The sequence below is a fragment of the Arvicola amphibius genome, chromosome 12 (genome assembly GCF_903992535.2).
Source record: "Arvicola amphibius chromosome 12, mArvAmp1.2, whole genome shotgun sequence".
NCBI classification, from domain to species: Eukaryota; Metazoa; Chordata; class Mammalia; order Rodentia; family Cricetidae; genus Arvicola; species Arvicola amphibius.
This window is the reverse complement of record NC_052058.2, coordinates 139,501,606-139,520,730: the sequence shown is the minus strand read 5'-3', so window position 1 is coordinate 139,520,730 and position 19,125 is coordinate 139,501,606. Positions and strand designations below refer to the sequence as shown.

At 37.7% G+C, this 19,125-nt stretch overlaps 1 protein-coding gene and 1 pseudogene across 1 annotated transcript in view; both read left to right on the top strand.

The window, feature by feature from the left end:
• The window catches only part of Mef2a (myocyte enhancer factor 2A), a 124,796-nt gene that overhangs the window by 56,818 nt on the left and 48,853 nt on the right, over positions 1-19,125 (top strand). The window contains exon 4 of the mRNA XM_038313354.2: positions 9,764-9,967. Within this exon, the coding sequence (XP_038169282.1) occupies positions 9,764-9,967 (204 nt within the window). The remainder of the gene's footprint in view (positions 1-9,763; positions 9,968-19,125) is intronic.
• On the top strand, positions 2,588-4,690 carry LOC119802907 (annotated as a pseudogene).

Sequence of the window (19,125 nt, the reverse complement as noted above, 5' to 3'; positions counted from 1 at the left end):
AACTCAAAGCGATCCCACTAAAATCAGAAACAAAGACAATGCTGTCCACTTTCTCTATATCTATTAAAATAATACCTGAATTCTTAGCTAGAGCAATAAGACAACAAAAGGAGATTAAGGGGATACATATTGGAAGGAAGAAGTCAAACTTTTCACTGTTTGTGGATGATATGATAGTATTCATACGTGACCCCAAAAATTATACCAGGGAACTCTTCCCTACAGCTGATGAACACCCTTAGTAATGTAGCAGGATACAAGATTCAAGGAAATCAGTAGCCCTCCTTTATAAAGCCATACTTTATATGATAAGTGAGCTGAAAAAGAAATAAAAGACATTACCCTTTACAATTGGCACAAACAACATAAAAGTGAAAGTGAAAGACCTGTATAACAAGAACTTTAAGTCTTTGAAGAAAGAAATTGAAGAAGACACCAGAAAATTAAAACATCTCACATGCTCTTGAATAGGTATAATTAACATAGTAAAAATGGCAGTTTTACCAAGAACAACCTACAGATTCAATACAGTCCCCATCAAAATCTCAACACAATTCTTCACAGACCTCAAAAGAACAGTATCAACTTCATATGGAAAAACAAAATACCTAGCATAGCCAAAATAATCCTGTACAATAAATGAACTTCTGGAGGCCTCACTGTCCCTGCCTTCAAACTCTTTTTTAGAGCTACAGTAATGGAAAACAGCTTGGTATCTGCATAAAAATAGACAGTTGATGCAGTGGGATTGAATTGAAGACCCTGACCTGTGAACACCTAATTTTTGAAAAAGAAACACAGGGAACCACTTCCTAGATATAATAGCACAGACACTGAGAGCAGCAGAATAATAAATGGGACCTCCTAAAACTAAGACACTTCTGTAAGGCAAAGGACACAGTCAGCAAGGCAAAAAGGCAGCCCTCAGAATGGGAAAAAAAATCTTCACCGACCCCACATCTGAAAGAGGGCTGATCTCCAAAATATACAAAAGAACTCAAGAAACTAAACACCAAAATACCAGATAATCCAGTTAAAAAAATGAGTTACTGATCTAAACAGAAAGCTCAACAGAAGGAACTCAAATGGCTGAAAGACATTTAAGGAATTGCTCAACATCCTTAGCCATCAGAGAAATGCAAATCAAACATCATTGAGATACCATTTTACACCTGTCAGAGTGTCTAAGATCAAAGTCACTAATGACAGCTTATGCTGTAGAGGATATGGAGAAAGGAGAACACTCCTACATTGCTGGTGTGAGTGCAAACAACTGCTTTGGAAATTAGTGTAGTGAGTTGTCAGAAAATTGGGAATCAATCTGCTTCAAGACCCAACAATACCACTTTTAGCCATATACCCAAAGGAGGCACACTCATACTTTAGGGACATTTGCTCAACTATGTTCATAGCAGCATTACTTGTCATAGCCAGAACCTGGAAACAACCTAGATGCCCCTTGACTGAAGGAAAAAGAAAATATGATACATTCACCCAATGGAGTACTACTTAGTGATTAAAAAAAATAACATCCTAAAATTTGAAGACAAATGGAAGGGAGTAGAAAAAAAAACCATCCTGAGTGAGGTAACCCAGACCCAAAAGGAGAAATATAGTATCTAGATACTCATAAGTGAACATTATGCATAAAACAGAGGATGTTCAGCCTACAGTCTACAACCCCAGAGAAACTAGGTAACAAAGAGGACCCTAAGAGGACGTACATAGATTTGATTAGGAAGGGGAAATAAACATGATCTTCTCTAACCTTCTTCTAATAACCGATGGAAGCAGATGGTGAGATGCAGATGCAGAGTGGTTAGCTGTTGTAACATGAGGCTGCTCATGGGGTTTCTGTCCTGCCCTGTTCCCACAGCCGGCAAGTCCCAAAGAAAATCACACGGAGAATCTACATTAGGTTATAAACTGATTGGCCCAGTAGCTCAGGCTTTGTATTAGCTCTTATAACATATATTACTCCATTATCCTTAATTATGTTAGCCACATGGCTCAGTACCTTTCTCACCTGGTCAGATTACATCTTGCTTCTCTGTGGTCTGGGGAGGAATGGATTTCCTCCTTCTCAGAATTATGTTCTTATCAGCCCACCTCTACTTCCTGTCTGGTTGACACGCCTATACTTCCTGCCTAGCCAGTCAGCGTTTATTTAAAACATGATTGACAGAATACAGACAATTCTCCCGCACCAAGTTGTGGAACTAAGCACTAGTCAGAGCGCCCGAGTCCTATCAAAGAGAGGGATGAGTGATCTGAACAAAGGGATCAAGACCAGGATGCGGATACCTATAGAAAAAGCTCACCCTAACTAGTAGGAGCTTACTGACTCTGGAGAAACAACCAGGAAACCTGCATAAAACTGGTCTAGCCCCCCTGAAAGCAGGTGGCAAAGGGTGGCTTTGGCAGTTTGTATGACCACTGGCAGTGTGACCAGGAGCAGTCCCTAATGAATGATCTGGCATTTTGGAGCCCATTTCCTATGAAGAGAAACCTTACTCAGCCTAAGCATGAGAGGGAGGGCCTTGGTCCTGCCTCAGTGTGGTGATGTGACAGAATTTGTTGACTCCTCATGGGAAGTCTTACCCTCCCTGAGATAGGGAGAGGTGGGGTGACGGGAAGGTGTGGGGAGTGGGAGAAGAAGGAGGAGGAATTGGAGTTAGTATGTAAAAAAGTAAAATAAAATAGAACATTAGGTCCCCTAAATATATTATTACTTTGAGTGAATGCATGATTTGTTTGTGGAGAGGCACGTGAGCTGCAGCATGGTTGTGGAGGCCATTACACAATTTTGCAGAGTTGTCTTTTTCTACCTGTCTTTGGTGGGTTGCAGATATTGAACTCAGGTTGTAAGATTTGGGTGGTAAGTGCCCTACTGACTCCAGAGGATCTGATGCCCTCTTCTGGCCTCTGTGGGCACTCTGGCATACATGTGGCATACACTCACACAAGGTAGTGGAAATGGCAAGAGGAAATGTGGCTCAGTGGTTAAGAGCATGCACTTCTTTTTGCAGAGGGTCTGAGTTTGCTTCTTGACACTCTATTCACAATAACCTGTTACTCAAGATCCAGTGGATCTGACACCCACATCTGGAGTCCAAGCACTGCATTCATATCTCCATACAGACATGTGTACATGCATACAATTAAATATAAATTCTTTAAAAAGAAATAGTGATCTGGGCAGTGGTGGCACATGCCTTTAATCCCAACACTCGGGAGGCAGAGGCAGGCGGATCTCTGTGAGTTCGAAGCCAGCCTGGTCTACAAGAGCTAGTTCAAGGACAGGCTCCAAAGCCACAGAGAAACCCTGTCTCGAAAACAAAAAAAAAATAATAATAATATTGAAATATACAGATACCTGTACCTGACATTGATCCCTGTCTTCCACAGGCATATAAGCCCATGTGCAGGTATGACTGCACACACATATACCTATGTGCGTGCACACACACCATACAGCAATAAAAAAGGGCAGCAGAAAGAATATTCTTTATACTGATTATGAGCATTTAAAGGAAGATTTTCTTTAAGCTTCCCTAGAGCATAATTTGAAGACACATTCCTTGTCTCATCTTTAACACTGTCATAGGCTGATTTTGAAAATATGTGTGGAGTTCAAAATTCCATTGCAGCTAATACATATAGGTACATCAAATCATAAGTGGTTTAATTTTAACTATTTCATTTCCATACACATTACTTTTTATTATTTTTGAGATAATATATTTAATAAAGGTGTAATTTAATGCCAGGATTCAGAAAAACCTATATTTATTGTCTATAATAAAAACTAGAAATTGAATTTGACATGATGGTGCTTGCCTTTCTTCCTAGCACTTGGGAGGTAGAAGCAGGAGGACAGTCTGGTCTACAAAATAAGTTCTAGGCCAGACAGACCTATATAGTGAAACCCAATTTAAAAACAAACAGCAGGTACACAGGGCCAATGGGACTGGGCCCTTGGCAGCTTTATCCCTGGGTCCCAGGCTGTTTTAGGGTGTGGGTGGCAGGCACTGGCAGTCAGACTCAAGGTGTCAGTGAAGGTGGTACAACCATGGTTGCAAGGGAAACATGGCTGGGTGGACCTGGAGATGACAGGATTGGACATGGAGAAGTAGCCGATGATTGAGATAGCCTGTCTGATAACTGACTCTGATCTTAACGTTTGGCTGAAGGTCCTAACCTGATTATCAGACAGCTGGGGGAGTTGCTGGAGAGCATGTGGGAAGTCTGATCTTACCAAGGCAATGAAAGAGTGTATAATTGTATTGCAGCAGGCAGAGTATGAATTTCTGTCTTTTTATGACAGCAAACTACTCTGGGGGCTCTGTACACTTACAGGGAATTCAGTTCATGCAGATAAGTTTCTTGACAAATACATGCCCCAGTTCATGAACCATCTTCATTATATGTGAGCACTGTCTAACAGTGCAGACACTGCTGTGAAGACGCTGCTCTCCTGAAGAATATGAATTTGCTCTGAAGAAGGCTGCCTACTGAAAGCATCAAAGTGCTTCAATTTTGCTGAAATAAAATCTTCAAGAAAAAGACAGGCGAAAAGAAGAAAAGGATAGAAAACGGGGGAAATGAGAAGACTGAGTTGACGCCAGCTCTCAAGCTGCATAGCCCACCTTGTTCTCCAGAAGCCATCTTCATGTCTCTCTTCTGCTGATAACTTAGCAGAACATCTTTTCTAAAGCTTAAAAAAAAAAGTTAACAGTCAACTTTGCTTCTCCAGACTCTTCAGACAAAACATCACTATTTGTGTCTTCTAATGTGCTGTTTCTGTTACGACCAGCAACTCCATTGTAAGCTTCAGGCCATGCCCACCCCTCAGTCTATATCTGCATTTTCTTATTGGCCATTCTTTTTGTTTGAAAAATAAGTAATATTGTTAGTTCTATTGAAAGGCAAAAACAGCAATAACAACAAAAATCTTTTCAGTGACAATAGTATAGTAAGTTAATACATGAATGAAAAAATTTTAAAGACATTTATAAAGCAATAAGTATCTGCATAAGAATATTTTAGAGCCGGGCGGTGGTGGCGCACGCCTTTAATCCCAGCACTCGGGAGGCAGAGGCAGGCGGATCTCTGTGAGTTCGAGGCCAGCCTGGTCTACAAGAGTGAGTTCCAGGACAGGCTCTAAAGCCACAGAGAAACCCTGTCTCGAAAAAACCAAAAAAAAAAAAAAAAAGAATATTTTAGATAAGTAAAGGATAGATTATATAATAGGAAGATGATAAGAGATGAGTAGCTTTATAAAGGAAATCTCAAATGAAAGCAGATAAAAAGATTGCCAAGTTATTACAAATTAGTGTATTAAATACACACTAAAAAGATTCTTATTCATGCCTGTTATTAACAAAGATTAAAAGGCATAGTTATGGCAGTATGAAATATGAAGTTGTGTTAGAATACCATAGAGCTATTACCCTCCACCTTAATGATAGTTTGTGAGACAGAAAAATTTCTTATATGTTTATACAAATATGTCTATATGTTTATGATCTCATGCAGAAATATAAGAGGGAAATTGGGCAACAGGTTAACTTTGTATTTAGATAATAAGAAATATTTTTAAAAGTTAAACTGATATTTTTAAAGTAAAGGAAGCAGCTCTTATGGAGATGAGTTTTAATATGTATTCCTCAGGCAGGGAACATAATGAAGTTCCTAAAGTAAAAAATAGCTGTTGTCTTAGGAACATATATGTACACACATGTATAGACATACCTATGTCAGTCACTTAATGGGTATAAGGGAGATGGATGGGCAAAGAGCTGGAGAATAGATCTATTGTGTGCTGAGTGAGGTTGACATTTTTTCACTGCAGTGAGTAACACCAGCTCTCACTTAAACAGGTTGAACATTTCCCTTTGGATGTTACTTGGCAGTATGGAGTGTTCAGGATGAGTTGCAAAATCAACTAAGATGATTAAATGAGTTATGTAGATGAGATCATGAAATCTGAGTGATAGTGACATAGACAAGGGAAGGTACAAGGTCTATTTTAGAGGTAGAGCCAGCAGTTTGCGATAGTGGAGATGATTAAATAGGAGTCAACCTAAATGTTAAAAGGGATAGATTCTTTTAAAAACATGAAAAAAATGTTTTGGCCTCAAAACTAGCTCAGTTGGCAGATTTTAATTAGAAAAATAGTAAAAGAGATTGATGGCTTTGCTTTTGTTATTTGAATAGATGATAATCATTTATTCAAACAGATAAGGCTGGAAAGAGTTTTTTGCTTTTAAAATCATGATACAACCACTAGTTAAAATGTGTGAAGATTAAAGGGAAAGGAGCCCTAGTTAAGCCTATGGGCACCTAAACACATGAAGTCTGGTATCTGGGAGTAAGTGAGCAGAGGAAGAGAATGTAAGTAAAGGCTGAGAGGAAGCAATGAGTTAGTTCATAAACAGCTGGTACAGAAATGTTTAAAGAGTATGGTCAATTTTGTCAAACATTGCTGAGGTGAAAAGATAACCAGTCATCGTTGACTTTAATCACACATATTCTAAATCACTTAGGCATTTCTTTCAGGTGTTTTTGTTTTAAAGTAGAGAGAGAGGGCTTGTACTGGAGTGATAAGGTAGAGTTGGAAGAGATGCCAGAGCATATTTACATGATAGTAATATTTTTTCTAGCAGAGCAGGGATAAAAAAAGAAGAGGTACATCTACAAATATGAATAAGGTTAAGCATTAGTAACATACCAACAAAAATTTTTACAGACCTCGAAAGAATAATACTCAACTTCATATGGAAAAACAAAAATCCCAGGATAGCCAAAATAATCTGTACAATAAATAAAGGAACATCTGGAGGCATTGCCATTCCTGACTTCAAATGCTTTTATAGATCTACAGTACTGAAAACAACCTGGTATTGGCATAAAAACAGAAGGAGTTCTGTAGTGAGGAGCTGCGGCCTGCATTCCTGTCTGGCTCCTGGCCGCCTGGCTAGCTTATGCCCTGAAATAACAACACACAAATTGTATTCTTTTAAACACTGCCTGTCCCATTAGTTCCAGCCTCTTATTGTCTAATTCTCACATCTAGATTAGTGCTATTAATCTGTGTAGCACCACAAAGTGGTGTCTTACCGGGAAAGATTCAGCATGTCTGACCTGGTGGCTGGCTTCATGGCGACTGTCCCATTCAGGAGAGGCATGGCAATTGCCCGAGGCATCTACCTCACTTCCTTCTTCCTGTTCTATCTACTCCACCTACCTAAGGGCTGGCCTATTAAATGGCCCAAGGCAGTTTCTTTATTGACGAATGAAATCAACACAAACAGAAGACTCTCCCACATCAGAGGACCAATAGAATTGAGTTGAAGACCTGGATATCATTCCACACACCTACGAACACCTGATTTTTTACAAAGAAGTAAAAGATAAAAAATGGAGAAAAGAAACCATATTCAACAAATGGTGCTGGCATAAGTGGATATCAGCATGTAGAAAAATGAAAATAGATCCATATCTATCACCGTACACAAAACTCAAGTGCAAATGGATCAAAGACCTTAACATAAAACCAACCACACCGAACCTCATAGAAAAGAAAGTGGGAAATACACTTGAACACATGGGCACAGGAGACCCCTTCCTAGATATATAACTCCAGTAGCACAGACACTGAGCAATAATTAATAAATGGGAGCTTCTGTAAAGTAAAGGACACATTCAACAATACAAAATGGCAGCCTACAGAATGGGAAAAGATCTTCACCAACCCCACATCGGACAGAGGACTGATCTCCAAAATATACAAAGAACTCAAGAAATCGGTCATCAAAAGAACAAATAATCTAATCAAAAATGGGGTACAGACCTAAACAGAGAATTCTCAACAGACAAGTTCAAATGGCTGAAAGACACTTAAGTAAATGTTCAGCATCCTTAGCCATTAGAGAAATGCAAATCAAAAAAACTTTGAGATTCCATCTTATACATGTCAGAATGGCCAAGATCAAAACCACTGATGACATCTTATGCTTGAGAGGATGTGAGGTAAAGGAAATACTACTGCTCCATTGTTGGTAGGAGTGCAAACTGGTACAGCCCTTTTGGATATCAGTATGGCAATTTCTCAGGAAATTAGGAAACATTCTACCTCAACACCCACCTTGTTGGGTATAGATGCAAAGGATGCTCAATCATGCCACAAGGACATGTGGTCAACTTTGTTCATAGCAGCATTATTTGTAATAGCCAGAACCTGGAAACAACCAAAATGCCCCTCAACTGAAGAATGGATAAGGAAAATGTGGTACATTTATTCAGTGGAATACTACACAGTGGAAAAAATGCTATCTTGAAATTGCAGGCAAATGGATGGATCTAGAAAACATCACACTGAGTGAGGCAACCCATACCCAGAAAAATATCATATGTACTCACTCAAAAGTGTGGCTTTTAGACATAAAACAAAGAGAACGAACCTACTATTCACAATCCCAGAGAACCTAGACAACAAAAAGAACCCTGAGAGAGACGTACCTGGATCTAATCTACATGGGAAGTAGTAAAAGACAAGATCTCCTGAGTAAAATGTGAACATGGGGATCATAGGACAGGGTAGAAAGGGAGAGGGCAGGAAATGAGGGGAATGAAGAAAAATATGTAGCTCAATAAAAACAATAAAAAAAATGTGTGAAATTGTCTTCAGTTTGTGTGCATGAGATATATATATGAAAGGTAAGTTCATTGTATGTTTAGTCCAAGGTCCTGTTCTTAGGATAATTCACCGTGAACATGTAAATATTCCATAAATACACAAAACCCACAAATCTGAAACACATTTTGGTTCTGTGCATTTTGGATGAGTATTATTTGACCTGAATTAGCAAATTGGTCAGATAAATGAATCTGAGGACTTGATAAGGTAAAAGAATGTCTGCAAAGAGGGTACAAAAATAAGAGTTGAACAAGAAGCCATCAGAGTGAACTCTGTGACATTGAGAATTTTAGGTGATAATAATTATTGGTGGTGGTAGCACTGAGGATGTGACACTAGGTGATTAGGAACAGGACTGGAAAAAGCAGTCAGGTGGTACTGCTTTAGGAAAGTGACAGGATTATGTGTCACTTCATGCTTACCACCAGGACGGTTATTGTATGGTATGATTTCATGTTAAGAGCTTGACAGTTTTCCATAACTGAGACTTTTGAAGGGAAAGAAGAGAAAATAGGGAGAAATAAAGAACTTCTCTTTCAGGAACTTTTAGAATAAGGTATATATTGCTTTTAAAACCATAAAAAAAGTTTTGATCTCAGAACTATGTCAGTTAGCAGGTTTTAATTAGAGAAATAGTAAAGGAAATTGATGGCATCAGATAATTTTGCTGGTTTTAGACTGAATTTTAGTGGAGACACTAAAAAGGTTTGGCAGGGAAGAGAAGCATAAGTTAGTTTAGTGATGTTACTTAATCATTTAGGACTGAAATGTAGAAGAGGTTGGTTTCTGATGGTACAATTTAATTGAAATGTAACCTTGCCTTCGGTAGCAGTCATAGCCAAGGATGAGAGAGTAATGCCTCTTTCAGAGCCCTTGGGCACACTCAGTAAATACAGGACTGCAGTGCTGTGCACTGTGGAGAGGAGGTTTATGTGGAACACTGACTCAGTATGAAGAAAGACTCATCATCAAGGAGACTGTTTTTCAAGTACAGCTAAGCATTTAATAAAAAAAAAATATAAACCTCTGGTTTTTTTTTGTTTTTTTTTTTTTTTTGTCTAGGTCACTTTTACGAAGAGAAAGTTCGGCCTGATGAAGAAAGCCTATGAACTCAGTGTGCTGTGTGACTGTGAGATTGCGCTCATCATTTTCAATAGCTCTAACAAGCTGTTCCAGTACGCCAGCACCGACATGGACAAAGTCCTTCTCAAGTACACAGAGTACAATGAACCGCATGAAAGCAGAACGAACTCGGATATTGTTGAGGTAACACATGTTTAGTAATGTGTGAATTGCAAATAATATTTTTAAAAATGACATTAATTGTCATGTCTTTTGTATTTCTGGAATATTGAACTATTTCTTAGAAGGACCTACATTTGATATTTGATGTCTCAGCTGGACTATAAAACTTCCTATGTATTCAAACAAAATTAATTAGGCTTTATACCATAAAAATTTAACATTTAAGTATGTATTTTTAAACCAATGATTACTTATTTTGCTTAAAAAGCAATAGCCATAATTTTAGTACATCTTAATTATTAAGGAAAGTAAATTTTTAAGCGTACCTTTGTATAAAGGAGTCCTTGTCTTATTTGTCCGTACTTCATTGAGTGTCTCTCATAGTTTGTCATCCTGTTTAAAACAAAGAAAGAGGGTTTCTGTTTGATTTTGTTTCTAAGGCAGAGATTTGCTATATAACTTATGCTGGCCTTGAACTTGCCACCATCTACCTCACCTTCATTAATACTTCGATTACAGGTGTTAAGTTTTCTTGAATGTCTTCTGACATTTTAAGTTCATGTCACAATTACCTTTGGGTATTTTTATGTTTATTCTTTATATTTAAAGGCTTTGTTCCATTTTAATTTTTGAAGGGAATATTTTCTTTGTTTTAAAAGCACTTTCATTGATCTGGACAGTGGTGGCGCACACCTTTAATCCTAGCAGTTGGGAGGCAGAGGCAGATAGATCTCTATGAGTTGGAGGCCAGCCTGGTCTATAAGAGCTAGTCCAGGACAGGCTCCAAAGCTACAGAGAAACCCTGTCTCGAAACCGCCCCCCCCCAAAAAAAAAGAAAAAAAAAAGAAAAAGAAGAAATGCTTTCATTGGCTTAGTTATGTAATATTAGAAAGAAATCGCTTAAAGTAGGCATTTTCATGGAGAAAGTATTGAAGCCATGTAAGGATGACACAGAACTCAATGTAAGAGAACGAATGCAGTCTGAGTTTGGATTTTACATCTGACAGTTGAAATGCAGTTGAAGATAATAATAACTATCATCTTGTGTCGGAATCAAATTTATTCACCTTCAGACATAACAATAAAGTTAGGAAAATGCTTTTAATTTTTTCCCTGAATCTTCCCATAATGTGGGTTCTTTTTTGGATAGTGATTTAATTTATTGCTGGGGGGAAAATTTCTTTATTTTAAAAAGTAACGTATTATGTTATAGTTATTAATGAATTGTTTCCAATGGTAAGTGAATGTATAGTATAATTACAGCTATGATCAAGTTACTGAGCTTTAGTTAAGGAGTCACTGCTCTGAACCCCCTGTAAAAGTTTTTGGGTTTTGGGTTTTTTTCCTGAGATGGGATTACAGGGTTTCTCTCTGTAGCCTTGGCTATCCAGGAGCTCACTCTATTGATGAGCTCTGGCCTAGATCCACGTACCTGTGCCTCCTGAGTGCTGGGATTAAAGGCATGTGCCACCACTGCCTTGCCTAGTTTTTATTTTACTTTTGTTAATCTCTTTGACATGACTTTAGGAACACTCTTTAATGCAGTTATGTTTATGTCCTTTGACAGTTACTGTTATTTAGCATATATGTCTTATCTTAGAAATTATTTGCAAATCTTATACAGTTTTCCCTATTAGATTTCATAAGCACATTTTGTATTATAATTTGGTAAACTAGATCATCTTAGTAGGTTTGCCAGAGACTTTAAATTTACTTGAAGTGTAAATGTCCCTAATATGTTTCAAATGGCTTTTCATTTTAAACAACTGTAAGTTTTATCAAAAGCTCCACAACCTTTCACTGAGCAAGGGAGTAAAATTATGAGCAAGTAGGTATGCTGGCTACTTTCATTGAAGAACAACCTCCCTCATAACCCTAACTACTCTACTCTTTCATTGCAGCAGTGTTGTTCTTGGCCTCTGGAAATTGAGGGTACTTCGCACAACCTAAAGCTAACGTCTTTAGAGAATGTGAAGAATATAATCTGGTTTAAACTTCTCAGAATTTTCAGACTACCTCATTCTTCATCTCTATTGTGGTCAGCAGTCAAAGTGTAAGAGAGTAAATCCCGAAAATTTTTAGCAGTCTCTTATGTCACGGTCTGCTTCAATATATTCAATAAGAGTGAGAACTTTGGCAGTTCAATTGCACTTATTAGTATTTTTAAGTGGTGTGTGCATATATGTGTGCTTGCATGGATTTATATGCACCACATGTGTGCAGTCCTGGAATTGGAGTTGCAGATGGTTGTAAGCTACCATGTAGCTGCTGGCACCAAACCCGGGTCCTTTGCAAGAGCAATAAGTGCTCTTAACCTCTAAATTATGTCTTCAGCCTTTATCCATTGGGATTTTTATGTTTTCTTTTTAGATGTAAGCCAATATGAATCTAATAGTCCTCTGTAAATTATAATTGTATAGGAGTAGCTATATTATAAACATTATTGATTTGTTGTGGTAGGATAAACTTGTGAAGTTTTTTGTTGTTGTTGTTGTCATTGATTTCTTTTTTCATACCATTTCCTTTCAAGCACTTACTTGTAGTTGTAGGCAGGCACTTGGTGTTCATTTACTCCTCTGTCCAAGGTATTTGAGGGTCTTCTGTGCTGAGGGCTCTTCAGGGAGCTGTTTAGAAATTTCTGATTTGAACCACAAGAATACTGTGGTTTTGTAAACCAGAGTTACATCATATAACTAAAGGTTTTATATAAGTAAACTTCTAACAAGTTGACAGTGAGGTTTCAGATTTCTTGGCTATCTCATGTGGGTGAATAAACAAACAGTTGTAAACGTTTATAAGTAATCTACTGTACATGTGTTCTGTTCTGTTGCATCCTTAACATACAATCCCTTTTGAGCTAACTATGGAAAGAAGAATGGGCACACTGTGCTATTAGCCACATCTGCATATTGCTACTTGAGATTATGTGTATTAAGTTAGTGGGGGGAGAGCAAATATTCTTTCTAAGAATACTACAAAATTAATATTGTACAGGGTAACCACCAGCTAGCATGAAAATCTGAAATGCTCTTAAATCTGAAGTATCTGGTACCAAGTATTTTGGATAATGGTAGTTTATATTTGAATATTTAGTTCTATTTAATTAAAAATATTAGAAACTAACTCACACATAGAATATTGATTGTTCTTCCTTATTTCTTATGTCTGTGTTTTATAACTAGTCCTAATATCTTAATTTAAAATTAAAAATTTTTTGAGATAATAAATAAAAATACATTTTTCAAAAGGTTTTTTAATTGACATATTCAATTAAATTCATTTAGGAATAAAAATAAGGCCTACAATGGATAGTAATTATACATACATACATGCATACATACGTACATATCCTATTCCAAGAAAGTTGAATGCAGATGCCCCTTAACTTGCAACATGACATGTCCTAGTAGCCCAGAGATTGAAAATATTGTAAATTGAAATCCACCTAACTTACCCAATGTCATACATAGCTCAACAACACAATGTACTGCACAGTCTAGATTTTTTATCTGATGTTGCCAGATTGCCAGTGAGATGTAGCTCTGCCCCTGCCAGAATACTGTACTGTGAATCACTGGCCCCAGAAAAGGTGACAATTCAAAGTGCATTTTTCTACTGAATATATATTATATTCATACATACATACATACATACATACATACATATATACATACACACTTTACTATTACTGTACAGTTAAGAATTGTACGTCAAAGCAATAGGGGAATATCAGTAACCAATACAACGGAAATGTATACATTTGTTAATTAAGGGATTGTCATTAGAGTTGCTTTGTAAGCGATTTCATGACTCAGTTTCTTTGAAATGATGAGCCAGTACTATATTTAAAAACCCATCTTATTTAAAATGTTTATATACTGCTTTCCAAAAATTTTATATTTTTGTTTTATCTTCTATTTCAATTTTTAAAACTACTGATATTTATTCATATCAACATCAAGAATATTTTAGTATCACATAGACATTTAAATTCCACTGTAGATGCATTTTAAAAACACTTTTGTTTCAGAATGTCAATAGTGTACATCATTCTTATACTCTGCCAGTTCATTTTCAAAGAGAAAAATGTAGATGCCAAAAAATATATAAGCAAAGGCTCATAGTTTTCCAAAATATACTTAAGGATCATATAAGCAAAAAACTGAAAGGTGATGCACAAATTTTAGTACTACTTTTTTATCTAGGTAGAAGAAGATATGTCCTGAAGCCACACAGTTTAGGAAGTACCACATATTGTAACATTAAATTTTTTTTGAAAGACTTTGTAGGTATCTCTGTTATTGGGATGTGGTACTCAGTTGTAGCGTAGTGTATTGTCAATTGTTATGTAAGAAATTGTTATAAAACTATTATTCAAATCAATATGTATTAGAGTGTCACAGTTCCTATGGGTCAGAAATCTGGGAGTAGTATAGTTTGAGCCTTTTCTAAGGGACTGTCACAGGTCTGCAGTAATCATATTGCTTTTGATCTCACATGAAGCTCAGATGGGGATGAACCTACTTCACACACTTGAATTTTGGCAAGATTTGGTTCCTGACATTCTCAGCTGGTATTGCCGCTACCCACCCGGTGGTCACTCTTAGTTCTTGTCATAGGAGCCTGTCCTTCACATGACAGCGTACTTCAACAAAATCAACAATAGAGAGGGCCAGATAAACACACCTTGTCTTAGGAGCCATGTCCTGTTTTTGTTTTGTTTTGTTTTTTAAGGGGATGGGGTGGGATATGTTCTATTTGTTAGAAGCAGAATGTCTAGGCCCAGTGTGTATTCAAGTTAAATAGATCACACAAAGGCTTGGGTTTCAGGAGGTATAGATCACTGATAACTTGTAGAAAAGCTATTACATAAACATGGTCTTGTGTGGAAGCAATCACACCCTGAAGTGTTACTTTTGTATTTCAATGGTAATAATCTATAATGTGCAGCATATGCTACACTTTTATTTGTTGCTGTAACCAGCACTACTCAGGAGCCAGGGAAATGTGTCTTCATATTTCTTGTCCTATTGTTGGAGTGAAAAATGATGATGATGACTAAATGCTGTGAAGTAAATGAATGTGTTGTGTTGCTATGGACACCAGTCAGGGACCCTGAGATTATGAGGAGAGTTTATCTTGTTAAATGATGTTATGATGTATCATTCACAAGTGACCAGGGTTGCATATGGTAACTAAGGAACATTTTCCTATGCTGAATAATTCACACTACTCTTAAATCTGGATACATGTATATCTAACATAACATAACAAGCATGACACACACATTATACTGGCAGCTAGATATGCATTGAATGCTTGAGTTACAAGCAGCTTTATCTTTATAAAAATAATAAAATGTCAGCTTACTTATGAACTTATGTTCTTATTCTTAAAACCTAACATTTTGTGTTTTGAAAGGTCATTTAAACTTTAGGAAATAACCTGAAAATTATTTTAAATTTTAACTGTATTGACTATATTGTTGCATCTAACTTTTTAATTATTTAGCTCATTGTTATAGCTCATTTATTATGTGAAAGCCTTGATTATAACACAGAGATTCTACTGAAATTAAGACAAGAAATTTTGGCATGTGTGTTTGTAAGTAATATCTTTATTGCTTATCTAGCAATTTATGGTATGCCAGTAGGATAACTAGATACATGCAGTAATAAGTAAATATAGTCCTTTTTATAATATTCTAATTGCATGGATTGGGGGGGCGCAGTATCTTTGTTTCTCTTTGCCCTTGTACTTAATATAAAAAACACTTTCTGTAATCAGATATATTGGCATTTCCCCACACACCAAACAGTTCTTCATTATATACCCACTGACCACCCTCCTTATTCAGTTCTGACATTGTCTACTGGAGTTAGCGTCAGCCCTCACTGAATGATGATTCGGGCACATAGTAGGTTGTGATCTGTACTTACGACTAGTAAAGTGACTACAGACCAGGATTCTTTGAACTCCATTTTGGTTTTGATAGATGTGTTAGACTGGCACACCGAATTCAGGGAAACACTTTTCTTTTTCAGTTTGTCATAAAATGCATTGTAATACAAATGAACTGTCAGATGGAATGATACATAGAGCAAGATCTGAAAGGAACTTCTTTCCTTTTGAAGTTTAGTGGCACCATGCTCACCTCATTTGGATGCATTCACAACCTGAGAGCTCCGATTTTTGTATTTCATTAGTGAGAATCTATGATGAATATTAGCAAAGACATGCATTGTGTGTTTATATTATAAAGCATGCATATACACACAGAACTCTGCCCCCCATGTGTGGTAACAGGAGATCAAATTCAGGGCCTTGTACATTCTTGGTAGTCATTTTGTCACTGAATTATAACCCAAACCCTACATAGCAGACTTGTTTGGTAATATAAAAAGTAAAGTATACGAAGCTTCTTTTCAGTAAATTTAAGAAAAAAAGTCAACTGTATGTAACTATAAGCATATTAACTCTTAGAATATATAAATCTAGAAGTTAAAATGAGCAGCACACAGTCACCATCATTCATAAACATTCACGTCTGTATAAATTTCATGAATTCAGGTTTAGAAACAGTACAAGCTTTAGAGTTGTGTATCAGAATGATTATACTTACAAACATGAAGTGAGGATGTTAGCTGCTACTTAACACCTGGGATTGCTTTTTTTAAATCCATTTCCCCACTCCTTTTGCAGAAATCCTTGTATTAAACATCTTGTTTGTAATATTTTTTAAATATTGATACAGGGTGATTTGAGAATGTTTGGTACATAGCAAATGTGGTCATAAAGATCATTGTGCTCATTTAAGGATCAAACTAAGCAGAAATGACCATTTCTCTTTCTTGTTTATGTCTTACACACCGTTCCCATAGAGAGGGTGGTAGTTGTTGTTGTCATCGTTGCCCCCCCTGGAGTACCACAGCAGTTAAAGAAAGAAAGGAGCTCACTGTGTTTACTCATCACACCCAGTATACAGATTTTTAGAAGGGGAGATTGGGATTCAGGTGGAATGACTTGTTCATAGTTACATAGTGAGAGAGTAACATAATGAAAGATTAGCACTGGATCTTTATTTCTAGTTTACTGAATCCAATGAAGCTCTGAAACATTTCACCATAGATTCATTTTATGCATACCAATAACATGCAGCATTAGTAACTATGCTTGCTTTCTTTACTGGTTAACAGACAATTAAAATCATTGCAGTAAGAATAATAAACAAGATTTGTTAAATTTAGTCTGATACACTTTATTTTGTGTGTATGGTGTATACATATGTGCATGGTTGCATGTACATGTATGCATGTGTGTGGAGCCTGAGGTTGATATGGATGTCTACCTCTATTGTCAACCTATTTTTTGAGAGAGGGTCTCTTCACTTAAGGTTGAACTCAATGATTGGGCCAGAGTAGCTGGAATCTACCTGTCTCCCATATTCCTGCCACCCCCTTCTCTGGAGTTACTTGCATTGGTGATGGGAATACAAACTCAGTTCTTCATGCTTGAATGGCAGACCCTTTACACATTGAGCCATCACTTGATCCCCCTGGTCTGATAGATTCACTGTTCTATTTGTATTACCTTAGAGTGCATGTTACTGCTCTAATATACAACTGAGGATACTAAGGCACTAGTGATAAATGGAATAAGAGGATGATAATTTGGATTTTAAAATGTGTATTTGTGTTTACATGTATATGGGCATATATGTGTATGTTCATGTTTATGGGTGCACATGAGGATATCAGAAGTTGACATTGGGGGTCTTCATTGATTGTTTTTTTTTTTAATTTAATTTTATTTTATTTTTTTCCTCATGGTTTATTTTTTTTATATTTAAAAATTTACATCTCCTTCCCTCCTCCTCCCCCCTACCTCCCCTCCTCCTCCCCCTTCCCTCCCCTCCTTCTCCCCCTTCCCTCCCCCCCCTCCACCCATACCTCTCCTCCCTCCCTCTCCAGGCCAAGGAGCCATCAGGGTTCCCCACTCTATGCTAAGACCAAGGTCCTCCCAGCTCCCCCCAGGTCCAGGAAGGTGATCGACCAAGCTGAGAAGGCTCCCACAGAGCCCGTCCATGCAGAAGAATCAGAGCCCAGAGCCATTGTCCTTTGCTTCTCAGTCAGCCCCCGCTGTTGGCCACATTCAGAGAGACGGGTTTGGTCGCATGATCCATCAGTCCCATTCCAACTGGAGTTGGTGATCTCCCATTAGTTCTGTCCCACCGTCTCCATGAGAGAACGCACCCCTCTCGTTCCTGACTTTCTCCCTCATGTTCTCGCTCCTTCTGCTCCTCATCAGGACCTTGGGAGCTCAGTCCAGTGCTCCAATGTGGGGCTCAGTCACCTTCCCCATCTGTTGCCTGATGGAGGTTCCCTCACGGTCCTGACTTTCTTTCTCATGTTCTCTCTCCTTCTGCTCCTCATCAGGACCTTGGGAGCTCAGTCCGGTGCTCCAATGTGGGGCTCTGTCATTTTCTTCATCTATCGTCAGGTGGAGGTTCTATGGTGATATGCAAGAAATTCATCAGTATGGCTATAGGAACTGGCCTTTTCAGGCTCCCTCTCCTCAGCTGCCCAAGGAACTAACTGGGGGCGTCTCCCTGGAAACCTGGGAACCCCTCTAGGGTCAAGTCTCTTGACAACCCTCAGGTAGCTCCTTAAATTAAGATATATGCTTCCCTGCTCCCATATCCACCCTTCCTATATCCCAAGCACCCCATTCCTCCGAGCTCCCCCCGTTCTCCCCTTCACACTTTTCTCTCTTGGCCCAGTCTTGCCCAACCCTCAAGTTCCCAATTTTGCCTGGCGATCGTGTCTACTTCCAATATCCAGGAGGATTACTATATCTTTTTTTGGGAGTTCACCTTCTTATTATCTTCTCAAGGATCCCAAATTTATAGGCTCGATGTTCTTTAATTATGGCTAGAAACCGATTATGAGTGAGTACATCCCATGTTCATCTTTTTGGGTCTGGGTTACCTCACTCAGAATAGTGTTTTCTATTTCCATCCATTTGCCTGCAAAATTCAAGATGTCATTGTTTTTTACCGCTGAGTAGTAGTCTAGCATGTATATATTCCACAGTTTCTTCATCCATTCTTCCACTGAAGGGCATCTAGGTTGTTTCCAGGATCTGGCTATTACAAATAATGCTGCTATGAACATAGATGA